The 16,023-nt window shown below is 41.8% G+C and overlaps 1 protein-coding gene across 1 annotated transcript in view; it reads left to right on the top strand.

The window, feature by feature from the left end:
- Positions 1-205: 205 nt before the first annotated feature.
- The window catches only part of inpp5jb (inositol polyphosphate-5-phosphatase Jb), a gene marked incomplete at its 5' end in the record, with an annotated part of 59,392 nt that continues 43,574 nt past the window's right edge, over positions 206-16,023 (top strand). The window contains 3 exons of the mRNA XM_084323087.1: positions 206-1,071; positions 5,909-6,016; positions 11,163-11,271. Of these exons, the coding sequence (XP_084179213.1) occupies positions 206-1,071; positions 5,909-6,016; positions 11,163-11,271 (1,083 nt within the window). The remainder of the gene's footprint in view (positions 1,072-5,908; positions 6,017-11,162; positions 11,272-16,023) is intronic.

Here is a 16,023-nt window from a genome sequence, read left to right as displayed (position 1 = left end):
CTTCAGTTTTCCCTCCCCGTAATACGGCCAATGTGTATTACTGCGAACGACCAGCTAAACTGAAAACAATGTGGAGAGCTGGATTCGAACACGCGAATCCTAGCGTCTCCACACTGGTGGCGAGTGCCTTGCCCACTACACCACCTAGCCGCCCTCACCCTAATAGACATTATTGTTGTTTTCATTCTCGTAGACATTTGGGGAAATGGAACCACAGACCCAGAGGCAAAGCCAGCGACAGACTGACGAGCCATCTGTAGCACCAGCGGCAGATACAGAGGCCCCTGACCCCCAGCCCTCTGACCCCCAGCCCTCTGACCCCCAGCCCGCAGCGTGCCCTGATACCCAGCCCTCTGACCCCCAGCCCTCTGACCCCCAGCCCGCAGCGTGCCCTGATACCCAGCCCTCTGACCCCCAGCCCTCTGACCCCCAGCCCGCAGCGCGCCCTGATACCCAGCCCTCTGACCCCCAGCCCTCTGACCCCCAGCCCGCAGCGTGCCCTGATACCCAGCCCTCTGACCCCCAGCCCTCTGACCCCCAGCCCGCAGCGCGCCCTGATACCCAGCCCTCTGACCCCCAGCCCTCTGACCCCCAGCCCGCAGCGCGCCCTGATACCCAGCCCTCTGACCCCCAGCCCGCAGCTTCCTCCAGGCCCCGGCGGCCACAGAGAACCCCCAGAGTAGAGGGCTCTGTGGACGTCTGTGAGCCCAGACCCGAGGTAACACCGGCGGCCGACCAGGACCAGTCCGTGCCAGCTACCGCCGCCACCAGCCGTCCCGAGCCTCTACGCTCCGCGGCAGGCGGACCCCACCCCGGAGAGCTCGATGAGAACAATGTGAGGGATGGACCTAAAGGCCCGGTCCACACTGAGGACCATGTGAAGGACGGACCTAAAGGCCCGGTCCATCATCCGGGGACGGCCCGGGGCCACATCTCGGTCAGGGCCGCGTCGGTTCCCCAGCCGCCCCCCGTCAGGTCTCTGCCACCCCACCTCACCCCACACGCGCAGAGGGCCTTTTCTGTAGCAGGCACTGCAGACACACAGGCCCCGCAGACTGTGGAAGACTTCAGGTGAGTCCTGTGATCTATGTCTCTATGTTGGTGAAACAGAAGTACTGTAGCATCAAGGAAGTCGGTCTTGTGTTGAAAATATTTGTCATTTTGCTTGTGTAGACAATGGTAGCATGTCTCAACTAGATGTAACCATTAACTCTCAGTCAGTGGAGAATAATTAAACCCAGCACAACTACTGGATAATGAATATGAATATATACTACTATGATCTAAAGGTTACGCTGTGTTTATGCCTCTGCAAATGAAGACCGATCTCAAAGAAATGTGGGCTGACAAGTGCTTGGAATTATATTGTTATTGTTATATTGTTTTTATATATATTGTGAATCATAATTCTAAATGTTTTTGTCTAAATTCAAGATTCTTGCATTGTATATAGCCATGCTCTAGTCTAGTTTACTCTCACAGATGTATCCTGGATGCTTTGTGGTTACAAGGCCGGCCCTGGTGTATTCAGTGCCCTAGTCAAGCTTGGACAGCTATTTTTTTTAGATTGTTTATATTATTTAGCTTCAACATTCCTGTACATCACAGTAACTTAACAACAACAACAACAACAACAACAACAACAACAACAACAACAACAACAACAACAACTGTGTTGAAGACAAAGATGATCATTCATGAGCAAGAAGAAGAAGAGAATAATGCCAAATATATTTTATTTTAATTTTGATTTAAAAAATAGATGTCAAATTGTGATATCAAGATGTGAGTTACAGTTTTCTAATGATGTTTCCAAAGTCAACGAGTAATCGTGTTATTAAATAATCGTGATCTCAATATTGACCAAAATAATAGTGATTATGATTTTTGCAATAATAAAGCAGCCCTAATCCACATTAAGATAATGTCTTGGAGCAAAATTCTAGCAAAAATAAATCTTACACATTGTAGGTTTAAAGAATATATATATATATATATATATATATATATTCCATGAAATATGACAGAATCAACAGACGAATATTTATGTGACGATAAAATACAAGACTTTGAATGTGATATCGACCCAGAAAGACATGTGTTTAATTCCATTGAAGCCAATTGTAATTATTATACTGGGGAACAATTTAGTGAATGTATAGTATTAGATAACACATTTTCGTTAATACATTTCAACTGTAGAAGCCTCTACAAAAACTTTGATAAGATTAATGATTATTTGAATACTCTTAAAGGCAAGTTTAAGCTGATAGCCTTATCGGAGACATGGTTGGAGGATGAAAGGGGTGTTGATTTCCACATTGACGGGTATGAACTATATCATATAAACAGAACAAGTAAGAAAGCAGGAGGTGTGGCACTTTTTGTAAACCAGTTGGATATATGACAATGGCTATTGATGACATAATGGAATGTTTAACGGTGGAAATCGAAATGGAAAAAATAAGCAATATAATTGTTACTTGTATATACAGGAGACCTGGGTCAAAGATAGAAACATTTACAGATACATTGGATGATTTGTTGAGTAGGGTAAACGGAAATAAGACATTTATTATTTGTGGAGATTATAATATTGACCTACTAAAGGTTTCTAAGCACAAGGCTTCAGCAGATTTTCTTGAATTATTGTATGGAAGAGGGTTATATCCACTGATCAGCAAGCCAAGTAGAATAACAGAAACCTCTGCTACATTAATAGATAATATTTTTATTAATAGCTTTAAGGATAACATCATAAGTGGATTAGTCATAAATGATATAAGTGACCACTTACCTGTTTTTGTTACTTTTGATTGTCAATTGAAGAGAACAAAGGAGGAGGATGGGTACAGATATAAAAGGTTAAGAAGGGATGATGCTGTAAACATGTTCAGGAATGATCTTTTGAATGAGGAATGGAAGGGGGTCTATGTAGAAGACGTCAATGCTGCTTACAATACTTTTTTGGATATCTATCGGACACTTTACGATAGGCACTGCCCAATGGTTCAACATAAACAAAGAAGTAATGACAATAGAAAACCATGGATAACAAAGGGGTTATAGAATGCATATAAAAAGAAAAACAAACTGTATAGAGATTTGATCAAATGTAGAAAAAAGGCTGCTGAAACTAAATACAAAGTGTATAAGAATAAGTTAGTATTCATTATGAGACGGGCCAAGAAAGATTATTACAATAGATTGTTAGGCGAAAATAAAAATAATATAAAGGGCACATGGGACATTCTAAATAAGGTAATGGGAAATAAATCAGCATCCATAAAAATGCCTAGCCATTTCATTAGTAATAGTAAGACTATAAAAAACATGAATGAGGTGGTTAATGAATTCAACTCTTTTTTTGTGAATGTGGGGCCAAATTTGGCAGATGCCATTCAAAAACACGATGAACCATTACAGGAAGGATGGAGAGGAGATAGTAAAGTACTGCAGTCTATGTTTTTAGGAAATGTCAGTGAAGCAGAAATCATGTCCATTGTATTAAAGTCAAAGAATAAGACATCCATTGACAGTGATGGGATAGATATGATTATAGTGAAGAAGACAATTGATTGTATAATCAAACCTCTCTGTTATATTTGTAATCTTTCTTTTCAGACAGGTATTTTTCCAGACAGGATGAAGGTAGCAAAAGTGATCCCACTTTACAAAGTAGGAGATAAGCACAGCTTCACTAACTATAGACCAGTGTCATTGCTCTCACAGTTCTCGAAAGTGCTTGAAAAACTGTTTTCGCATAAGTTAGATGGTTTTGTGGAAAAGAACAAACTGCTGAGCGAAAGCCAGTATGGCTTTAGGCAAAACAGATCAACAGCGACTGCCTTAATGAATATTATTGAAGAAATAACAATAGCAACAGATAAAAGGAAATTAACAATAGGGGTGTTTATTGATTTAAAAAAGGCATTTGATACCTTAGATCATAATATTCTAATTTCTCATTTCTAAATTACGTTCATATGGTGTGAGAGGAATGGTTCTTGAATGGTTGAGTAGTTATCTCCACAATAGGCAACAATATGTGCAGTTGGCAGATGTCAAATCTGAGCTCATGAAGATTGAATGTGGGGTACCGCAAGGTTCGGTTTTGGGGCCCAAACTCTTTCTTTTATATATTAATGATATTTGTGATGTTTCAAAACTATTACAGTTTGTCTTGTTTGCTGATGATACAAATTTTTTTTGTTCTGGAAATAATTTAAAGGAACTAGCTGAATATATTGTGTATGAAATGACAAAGCTAAAGAAATGGTTTGATGTAAATAAGCTATCACTGAATCTGAAAAAAACTAAATTTATGATTTTTGGCAATCGAAAACTAGATGAAAATATAGTACTGACCATAGATGGAGCTGATATAGAGAGAGTTAATGAATTTCGTTTTCTTGGTGTGATTATGGATGATAAATTAACATGGAAATCGCACATAGCACACGTTAAAAAAAAGATGTCCAAGAGTATTTTTGTTATGAATAAAGTAACGGATGTGTTAGAGTATGAGGCAATGAGAACACTCTACTGCTCACTCATCTCACCTTATATCAGTTATTGTGTTGAAGTATGGGGGAATACTTATGGGACAAATATAAAACCATTATATATACTACAGAAGAGGGCTGTACGAATCACACATAAAGTGAGTTATCGAGAACACACAAATATATTATTTATTAAATCTAGAATAATTAAACTTGAAGACATGGTTAAGTTTCAAACAATGTTAATTATGTTTAGGGCAAGAAATAATACACTGCCAGAAAAACTACAAAATCTTTTTCATTTAGAAAGTGAGTTTAGTAGGAGAAAATACAATTTTAAACATCAGTTTGCACGTACCACACTTAAACAGATGTGTCCTTCAGTTATTGGTGTAAAGTTATGGAATTCTCTCCATAGCGAGCTTAAGGGATGTAACAGTGTTTATCAATTCAAAAAAATGTATAAAAAAAAAATATTTAGTCAGTATGAAAATCAAAATGTGATCTGAATAGTGATCTTTTTTTTTTCTCTTCTCTTTCTTTTCTTCTTTATTCTTTATCATTATTATTATTATTTAAATTTATCTTGTTTAACTGTGGATTGTGTTTCTTTTATAATGGTATAAATGATTATTTGTGTAAATAAGGTTATACGCCGACCATTAAGAAAATACATGTTAGTTTAGGAATAAGGGGCAGGTAATTATAAGATTTATTCTTCTTCCTGCTCCTTTTGTCCATGGAATGGCTATTTATGATTTTTTAATGAAGAAACTATGATTGTATTATTCCATGTGGCAAATAAAAACTCTGAACTGAACTCTGAACTGAAAGTGCCAATAAATATACATTTATACAGTGTCAAATACAATACAAGAGCAGACCCTACTAAAACTTTAATAAGCAGTTGAAGAAGGAGAGGGAATATATTGTGGTCAATACATCACAGCTGTCACTTGGTCACAGTCCTGAGCCACAGCTGAGGTCCATGAAGAATCACGCCAGCGCTGCTCGTTACCACAACCTCAAGTGTTATACTGCCTTAATTCATACAATGGTACCACGTTTGAAAGACGTCATCTTTAAGTGTTAAACACTGCTAACATCTACGTCATTGAAAGGCAACACAGATCGCCAACTAGTATTTGGTTGTGTAAAGATGGAATGGCTACAGACATTTCTGCTCATCTCAGAATTTATGTCAAATGTCATACTGACTGTTATGTTTGCCATTCGAACACTATAATATATTTGTGTGCCGAGATCCTAGAGATTTGTCACAATATCGGCGTGTTTGGATTGCCTTTCAGCCGATCATGTTCCTCTATTGGCACTGACATGTCATTATATTATATGTTTATGTATGTCATGATATAAAGTACAACATTCATTCTTCTCAACAGGGTTCACATAATCACATGGAACGTGGGCTCCGCCATGCCACCGGACGACATGACAGCCTTGCTGGGGCTGAATGTGGGCGATGGAAACACAGACATGTATATCATTGGGTGAGTGTTTGGTGGTGGTGGTGGAAACACAGACATGTATATAAAATAATAAATAAATGTATATTATATATGTATATTTATATGTATATGTATATTAGGGATGGGCACATCTCTTCCCAGATGGAGTACTCACATGAATTACTCGACTAGTGCTAAATCTATTCCTAGAATGCATCTTAAAGAGCGTTGCAGCAGCAATAACGAGATATTGCGTCTCACACACACAGCCGGTTTTATTATGTCTCGCTCCACGGACATAACGATGCACAGCAATATACCCTGAAGCTTGTGGGTCAAAACAGTCAGTTACCATTTGTAATAATTACATTACCTCCACTCTGTCTGCAACAGGTCTCTCGGCTCATGGAACGGCATGTCCGTATAATACTAGTCTATGGATGCTACGCAAAGTGGGCAAATTTTTTTGTAAATACACAAACACGAACAGCTGTTTTTATATTTTAGATACCGCTAAGCTAGGTAACTGGTAACCGTTAGCAAAGAAAAGGATATTAGTTCTCTATGCTCCACAGCTTCCAGTTGTTGTCTTCCTGCAACAACTCACACCTAGCGGGAGTTCAGAGCGAGATTTCTGTTTCAGTGGCAAAAGAATTCGGTGGTAACCAAATAAAGAAAATTTTAAAATAAAAATAAAACACCCAAACCACAAGTTCAGTTGAAACGGCGAGTACTCAAGTAATCAATTATTCACGCTCATCCCTAATGTAAATCATTAGTGGTGGTGGTGCTGGCAGACTACAGCACCAGTTATGTCCACATAGAAGCCAAGTCTTCCATCCAAGTTCATTTGTCCCACATTCCCACAGCAGACAACGAGACAACCATTGCTTGTCGTTAGGGCTGTTGAACAACAGTTTGGCTACATTTACATGCATGGAGAATTCTGCTCTTGGGTTTTGGGGTTGTTGCATGTAAATGGTAAATGTGACAAAAGATGTAAACATATTAACCCAGTGTAGCTACAATAACTCTCTTACATACTAAGTCTCATACTCTGATTATGAAACACCTGGTTAACACTTTGAGTGCCACGCCGTGTTTTCCTTTTTACCCCCTTGAATGCCACGGTCCACTCCCAATGTTAACGTTAATATCGCCTAATCTATGTTTTAAATTATGGCTATGTGTCTAATCTGCCCGTCGCTTATCAAAGAATCATTTTCCAGTCAGTGTTGTCAAGGCAGATTGTTTTTTTATCGCTTCATTTCCGTTTGAGAGCATTTTGAAAAGCACCCGTTTTCAGGTGAAAAACAGCCCATTCTGTGATAATCGCCTTTTACTGGAATATTCCAGAACGTTGATATTTGTCAGCCTATTTATGAATCGTTTTCAAATAAACGCTAGATGATCAATAGTATACGTGCACGCACGCACGTTCGAGCCGCACGCTGATAATAGCTGCTTTCATTTCCTCATGGATTTTACAGTGAAACAGATAGAGCACATATCACAAAAAAGCTTATATCTCCTCGAAAACGAGTCTGATTATCCTAACACTGATAACATAGATTCCTTACCTGACATCAGATGGTATCCAAATGGTATATTCCAATTCCTGATCACCATTCGAAAAAAATCAATAAGTATATTGATCCAACGTGTGTACAGTATAACCGATGCTTGCCGCGGCTCAGAGGATCCAGAATGAACTCTGGTAACTCCGGCTGCATCAGTGGACTGGAAAATGTGGACTGGAATATTTTTTTCCCCCCATCCATTTTCATTGAGTCCATTCCAAAAGGGTGATTTACCATCTGGGAGACGATAGGGGCGCTTTTTTCCACATCTGATCGCCGGCGGCCCCTGGGTAGGCTAGGGCAGGGGTTCCCAAACTTTTCAGGCCGGGACCCAGAAAATAAGGCGTCAGAGAGCCGCGGCCCAATGCAAATCGTCAGGCTTTTTTTTTCTTTTTTTTTGCCAGGCGACCGATTTATTAAGACAAATATCACTTCAATCCTTTTTTTTTAATCCACTTTTTCTCCCATTTTCTATATTTTCTCCCATCCCAATTTCGTATCATCCAATTCAACCCTCCCCTGTCACGAACGCTGTTTCTTGCCTCCCACAAGCCGGCTGCAATGTGGACTAAGTCATACATAGCACAAGTCCCCTCCGGTACTTGAGGTAACAGCAGTCGCATCTTTTCACCTGCGCAGCTCGATCTCTCAGTGGCGAGGAGTAACGCGTGGGAGGCTCACGCTGCCCCCGACACTTCCTGATTCTACTGCGCAGGCGCACCAACCGACCTGTAGGAGTCGCTGTCCACAGCGCCCGATCCCCACCCATCAGTTTCCCACCCTCTAATACTGCCAATTGTATTAGTACGGACGACCAGCCAAACTGAAAACAATGTGGAGAGCTGGATTCGAACACGCGAACCCAGCGTTTCCACATTGGTGGCGAGTGCCTTGCCCACTACGCCACCTAGCCGCCCTAATATCACTTCAATCCTATTAAGTTAGTTCAAGTTAGTTATTCATTTATATGTGCTATTTATGAAAGGGCTAACTTGTTGCAAAATAATAATGATAATAATAATAGCCTCATTAAAATACTATTGTTGCTTCGGTTGTTTTCAGCGTTTTATGTGCATAATCTGTTATTTAGTTTGAAATGTTCATTGGAATAAGTAGATTTTTAATTTGTTTATTTATTAAGTTAATATAAAACCATATAGTCACATTTTAGAATACAATAGAATAGAATTTTAGAATACAACTAGAAACACTGTCCTGGCCTGCTTCTAAGTTCAGTGGCCTGACAATTTTTTTTATTTTTTTTTTGGAAATCATCTCGCGGCCCTCCCGTGGCTGCTCGCGGCCCACCTTTGGGTCGCGACCCTGACTTTGGGAACCACTGGGCTAGGGTAGGCTCGCGTGATGCAATATGATTTCAGATCGCTAAAAAAAAAAAATCCGAGAAAAGCCGTGACGTGGCTTTCAACGTAACTATCGTAAACCCGAGAAAAGCGTGATGTGGCACTCAACGTGTTAAAGAGCCGTCCTTACTCCCATATGTTACCCCATTCACTGACTAGACTGAGACTCAGATTGCTAAGCACAGGGTGCAGACTCAGATTGCTAAACACAGGGCCATTGGTTGATTGATTGATTGAAAACTTTATTAACAGATATGTGCAGTACGGCTCAATACAAACAACTGCTACGAGGATGCAGACCAGAAAAAGTCTTTCGTCTTGTTTCCATCAGGGTCCTCCATTTTCAATTCATCAGGACATTTATGACATACAAATATACAGTAATGTGTTAAAAAAAAAGATCACAAGAAAAATATATACATCCGAAGGGGAAGAAACTGTACATTGGAGGGGTTTGGGTGGGTAGGTGGGGGGGGGGGGGGGGGATTTGGACATTTACCGGGGCCAGTTTCTAATTGCAGCCACCCATAGGTGCTCTTTGAGAGTGGTTTTGAAGGAGGGTAGGGATTCACATTATTTTATGGCTGTGGGTAGGGCGTTCCACATTATTGTGGCATAATTGCGAAACGTGTTTAGTCCCTTGTTTGAGCCGAATCTGGGTTGAACATGATTTGTGGAACTCCCTCTGGTGTTGTGGTCGTGGAATTCACTGACCTTTGGGAAGTATTTCAACATGTACATGGGTATCTTAGTGGTGTAGTGTATCTTGTAAACCAGGCGCATCAAATGGTACATTTAGATGTCAAACAAAAAAACACAATAAGCCATAGAAACCCTCCCATTTCTGGGGAGATTAATAATCATCATCATAACTCTTGCCTATCTATTAACACTTTGGCGACCACACTCTTGCGGCGATTTATGCCTCAGAGGACAGAGGTTTGTTTACAAACCGATGTACTTTCTAAGAGCTATATATATAATTTATAGTATTGCTATCTGTCCATTCTCATTGTCACTTGAGTGCATAAACCGTGCCTTCATAATGGCTTAAAGAAAAAAAAAATCCATCGGTTGGTTCTTGTCATTTTATAGGGTCGTGAATATAAGGTTTATCACGCTTTTCATCTCGTCTTTTTTCCAGGAAGCTAGATAATAGGCTAAACGTTGGCGCCGTTATATCAAACGCCATTTCTGCTGTATATATACGAATGAAATAAAACAAACTGCGTAGCATCCGGACTATTACAGAGCATCTATGGATGAAATGGGGGCGGCGGGGAACGCCGATTAGTATTATTGATTAGCAATAGAGTGTGCGTTCAGGTAGCCAATGTCAGTGATCTATCACATTAGGTTTTAAAACAATGTCCAATCCAGCTGTAATTTGGGGGAATAGTATCCTACCGTCAGGCCATGTGATCGCCGGCAGCATTTCTTCATTAGGCATCGGATTCTGGTAGATCGATATGTCCATTGGCTAATCATAAATCCCATTATTCCAGGCTGAAATATGCGTTCGGTAACGTGATCAAAGATGGAGGGTCTTCGTTTGGAATCGAGGTTCATATGATCCGCCCACAGACTGTAATTTTTATTTTATTTTTTAATCCCCTCAATGATACTGCAGTGGAGCGATGGCGCCCCTAAGCGGATCTGGCCGGTATTGCATGTTTCGAAAATCAAATATGTGGGTAGGTCATGCATCTCGATCACGGACGTTAATAGCGTTATAAGTATGGAATAAAACAATAACAACTTGCCACGGCTATATACGTGGCTCTGGTCCACAACGCATGGCACCGAAACCCGTATATATACGTGGACGGTCCACATAGTGTTAAAAACAACATACAGGCTGCTGTTGCTCAGTCAAAACAGAGAGAGGGAAGCTGGTTATCTGTTGATATGTTTTTTTGCAGGAGGAACATTCTATAGTTCTACCTGTTGATATGTTTTTTGCAGGAGGAACATTCTATAGTTCTACCTGTTGATATGTTTTTTGCAGGACGACCATTCTATAGTTCTACCTGTTGATTTTTTTCGTTGGTTTTGTTGTTTTTTTCAATGAAAGAAATGGTCAATAATGCATGTGAATGTAGTTACCGATGTCTCTCCCCCTCCCAACTGTTTCATTTCCGTTTATTATTCCTCATTATACTTCAGCGATGACGTGACTCCATTATCTCAATTATCCGCTGCTCCGTATTGATCCGCTGTGTATGTTGTTGATGTTCTTTCATCAAGGCTGCAGGAAGTGAACTCTATGATCAACAAAAGGCTGAAAGATGTCCTTTTCACGGACCAATGGAGCGAGGTCTGCATGGAGAGACTCAGCCCCTTTGGTTATGTGCTGGTTAGTAATGGCTTGGCTATACATAAACATTCACACATTCAACACACCACGGGGCTAACAGTCACACGTGTGTTGAGTGAGACAGTCGCTGGCCGCGGCTGCTGCACCATGTAATGTGTGTAACATGTGCAGGCAGAGTGGAACGGATGAGGTTATTATTAACAAGCCTGCGCTGTTCCTTTATCTATTATCTTCCTCTGTCTGTCAGGCTGTCCTAACACACACACACGCACACACACACAAACACGCACATGCACACACACGCGCGCGCGGTCTCTCTCTCCGACTCCCACTCTCGCTGTCTGTCTGTGTTTCTACTTGACTCTCTTCTTTCACACTCTCTCTATATCTCTCTCTCTTGCACATACACACCCATTAATAAAGGTTTTTAGAAATATCTTATATGTATATGTGAAGGTGCTATAGATAAAACATTTACGTAGAGTAATCATAAATAAAGAAGATAATAATACATCCACAGAGCTTTTAGAAAGGTGCCAAATAAAAGTGTTGCTTTCCCCCCCCAAATACTTATTGATGAATGAATTTAGCATTTAAAAAATGTGGGCAGGTCCAAAATGAGTGTTGTTGTATCCCCTCCCTAATTCCCCTTTCCCCGTGCGGAATGCACCCGATTGGATAATGACAACGCTGGTGCTCTAGTGCGACATCTAGTGGCTGAACGATATCTACAGTACCTTTAAAGGGGAGATGAAGCATAGCGATAAACACATAGTCATAGCATCAAATTAGTATTTAGATAAACCACAGAAAAAAATCACGTTATAAAAATAAGGCGTTTCTAAGAAAAAACAAGTTGTAATGTCCATTTATGTAGCATTTATGAACATGTGTGCCGCCATTTTGTAATAATAATAATAATAATAATAATAATTCATTGCATTTATATAGCGTTTTTCTAAACACTCAAAGCGATCCCCACAATGTAGGGTGGAAATTGCCTCCTTCACCACCACTGGTAGCAGCACCCAACCTTGGGCTACGCAGGCTCAATGGCTGCCATACACTGGCACCAGGCACACATCACACTACACAATGGCTGAACGGCTCAGGAGACAGGGATTGTATGCTATAGGGGAGCTTAACATTGGCCACTTATCCTAGCGGGAGATAAATCCTGCCTCATGGTGGAGGTTATATATTTCCGAGTCACCAACATGAACAGAATAGCAGCAATCCAGTCCTCATTACCTGCTCCGTCAAGCCGGCCGGTTGATGTTCGCTAATTGACTCCCATTGATTCCTGTCCCGATTCTAGTCCAATATAGACTATCCATCAGCATGAATGGAGAGACCTGTGGGACACATAGTGAGTGTTGACCAGACCGTGTGTAGGGTATCTGCGGGGTATTAAAAAGGCTTAAAAGTATTCAATTCATAATTCTCAATGAATGGCATTAAGGGTATTAAAAAGTCTTAAATTTTATTTGCACAGGTTACATTTTTGGTGGGGCAGCCCGGCTGTCAGGAGATAATATATATTAAATATACTAAATGTTATTGTATACAAGTCGTCGGTTTTTATTTTTTACATGAAACATAATATATGACAATCAGAAATCAGAAAGGTCTTTATTGCCAAGTATACTTTACACATACAAGGAATTAGCTTTGGACATTACTGGTGTGACATTAGCGGACAGACATTATCAGACAGATAATACAATAAAGTGGTGGAGTAAAGTAAAATGAAATATGAGCTAAATTAAGCACAATAGAATAATATATTTATGAAATAAAATATAGGCACCATTGTCCACTTGTTTTTTTCTTTTTGTTTTCTATTGTATTTTTTATTATGTATATGTTCTAGGCCCCCTTTTAGATGTGGGTCTGGTGGTTGTGGGCTCGGACTGGGGGGGGCCGTGGTTCGGGGTCTCTGCGGGTCGAGGCATTAAAGAGACGTGATGCTTTGGCTCGTGGGGGCGCCGGACTGCGGATCCCCCGGGGTCGGGGTTCGCGGCTGCCGGGCCTGTAGATGGAGGGGGTTCAGGAAACCCATTATGTTTGTGTTCTGGGCCCCTTTTGATTGTGTCGGAGTGTCACAGGCTCGGGGTGGGGGGGGCCCTTGGTTCGGGCCCTCGGCGGGTCGGGGTGTTAAAGAGGCATGATGCTCTGGCTCGCCGGGGTACCGGACTTGGGGCTCTCGAGGGTTGGGGACCGTGGCTGTGATGGGTGGTGAGGGAGGGGGCTTAGGGTGTTAATTGTACAATCTGTTTTATTTATTGTCTAGTCATTGTAGTGTTGAGTCGATGTTTTTGGTGTCTTTTTATGTATTATTATTGTTGTTATGTTGTGAACTGTGTTGTTTCATGTTTGAAAATTTGATCACAAAAAAAGAAATAAAATATAGGCCAGGGCTGTACGACTGTATAAGAGGTTGAATAAAATGATGTGGGATATAAACTTAGTATAAACTAACAACACACAATATAATAATAATAAACAGGACTTCACAGGACAATAATAACAATAACAATAATGACAATAGAAATAACAATAGAAATAACAAAAATAATAAATACAGAACAAATTAAAACAAATTATATTATCACAGACACCACAAAAGACATTTCCTCCCCCACTCCCACCTTCCCATCCCAGGACCCCCGGACCCCCCAGGACCAACACCCCGACCCCGCTCCGCCGCTAGATTGTGGCTTAGTTTTTTGAGGGGCTACCGGGAGCTCGGTGCGTCTGGCGAGAGCTTGTATGGAACGTGCAAGAATTTTAATCAGTGCGCAAGTTCATTGATGCTATGTGTTTTATTTTTGCTAGTATGGTTGTGAACATTTGTATTAAATATTTCTCTAAGTTGTATTAAAAGGGTCTTAAATGTGACTTGTTGAAACCTGCAGATACCCTGCCTTGTGTGTCTTTATGAGGGGGACACAGCTGGTGCCATCATGTGTGGTGGTGGGTGTCTGGCTGGGAGAGAGTCCAACGCTCTGTCTGACGCTGGAATGGCACGCCAGGGAGAGCATGAAACAGCTGCGGAGGGCAGAGAGAGAGAGAGAGGGAGAGAGGGAGAGAGAGAGAGAGAGGGAGAGAGAGAGAGAGAGAGAGGGAGAGCGAGCTAGACAAGTGGTGTCCCAGGGTACTGTTTTATTTTTGGACCGTGCTGCTCCGCGTTGATGGCTCTCTCTCTCGACATTGAGACTGATGCTGTCCTCAGGCTAGCCGCTCGGCCCGCTCGATAATCTTCCTCTCCGTGAAGGTTTTTCTCGGTGCGTTTTCCGTGACCCATATATACGCTAGCGGCTGGAGGAGAATCATGTGTAAGTTTGGAGTTTGTCAGTATGTCTCTATTAGAGAGAGAGAGAGAGAGAGAGAGGGAGAGAGAGCGTATGAAGAGTGTATCAGTGTGATACTAACTCTGCCTATCATGTCATGTCGGACGCAGATAGTAACCTGACACCCCCCCCCCCCCCCTCTTTCCTCTCCCCTCTCCAAGACTGCCTTCTGTGCTGCTGACCATGGATCGCTGTCAGTCATAGACAATTCACACAGGATAGCTTTTAAAGCTTCCCCCAAATCAAGCCTTCCCTGCAGCGCAGACAAAGAATCAATGACCCCCTTGTTAGTGTTGTGTAGCCAGCCAGGCGTTCTTTCCACACCGTTCAGCAACACCACACCCGCAGACGGTAACACTATTCCAACCCAGTTATTCAGTCAGGGGTGACGGACACCAGATCCACCGTCGGCCTAACAGAGCTTCTGTTCTGTTTTTACTGTTCATGTTACATTCATTCCAAAAAATACGAAAGAAGTAAGTCTTTAATGTCAATCGAATGATGTGCTTTTGAAAGGGGTTAAATAAATCGTGGATGTTTCTGTGGTCATTGGTCTAGAATTAGTGTAGCTATACTTTAAACTTGACCTCCTCGTTGGAACTCTGGGGCTGCGCTCTTGGCACTACATGCTTCTACCGGCTCGTCGTCTTAGGCCCGAGTCACGTGTGTACGAGTACTACCACGTGAAGATGCACAAGCATGCACACACACTTGCATGCACGCAGGCACACTCACTCCTACGATTCCCACTCTTGCATGCTTATGTAAAGACGCACACACACCTACACATACACATACACACACACATACGCCCACGATGCCCACTCATCCATGCTTATGTAAAGATGGACACACACACACACACACACACACACACACCTTTGGTTTCCAAGCCAGAAAACCTAGTAGTTTGTCAGGTTTCAGGAACTCTTCTCATGTTCACTGATGTCAATCCAAAATGCTTTTCAACTACATTGCACGCAGTCACACTTACACTCACACGTACGTACGCACACACACACACACATACATACACTCTCTCACACACATTCACCGTCCACACACATACACATACACTCTCTCACACACATTCACCGTCCACACACACACACGTCACACACACACACACACACACACACACACACACACACAAACACCCGAAGTCAGTCCAGTCTATGGTTCAATAGAGCCCATTACGCAACTCAGCCGTCCAAACAGTCAGTGAGAGTGAGTATGCAAGCGAAAGGGCCTCCACTCACGTGGGGCTGTGTGCCTCCATTACTGCCCACAGGGCATCACAAGCGGGGAGGATTATGGGGCTTCCGAGGCCTGTGGTGGGGGGCGGGGTGTATTTACTGTACTGAGGAGAGAGGAAAGGGCGCATTGTTACATATCTGGTTATGGGGACATATTATGACAAACGCAGTGGCTTGCTTCA

This window comes from Notolepis coatsorum (genome assembly GCF_963971535.1).
Source record: "Notolepis coatsorum genome assembly, chromosome: 10".
Classification (NCBI taxonomy): domain Eukaryota; kingdom Metazoa; phylum Chordata; class Actinopteri; order Aulopiformes; family Paralepididae; genus Notolepis; species Notolepis coatsorum.
This window is presented reverse-complemented; position numbering and strand designations above follow the sequence as displayed.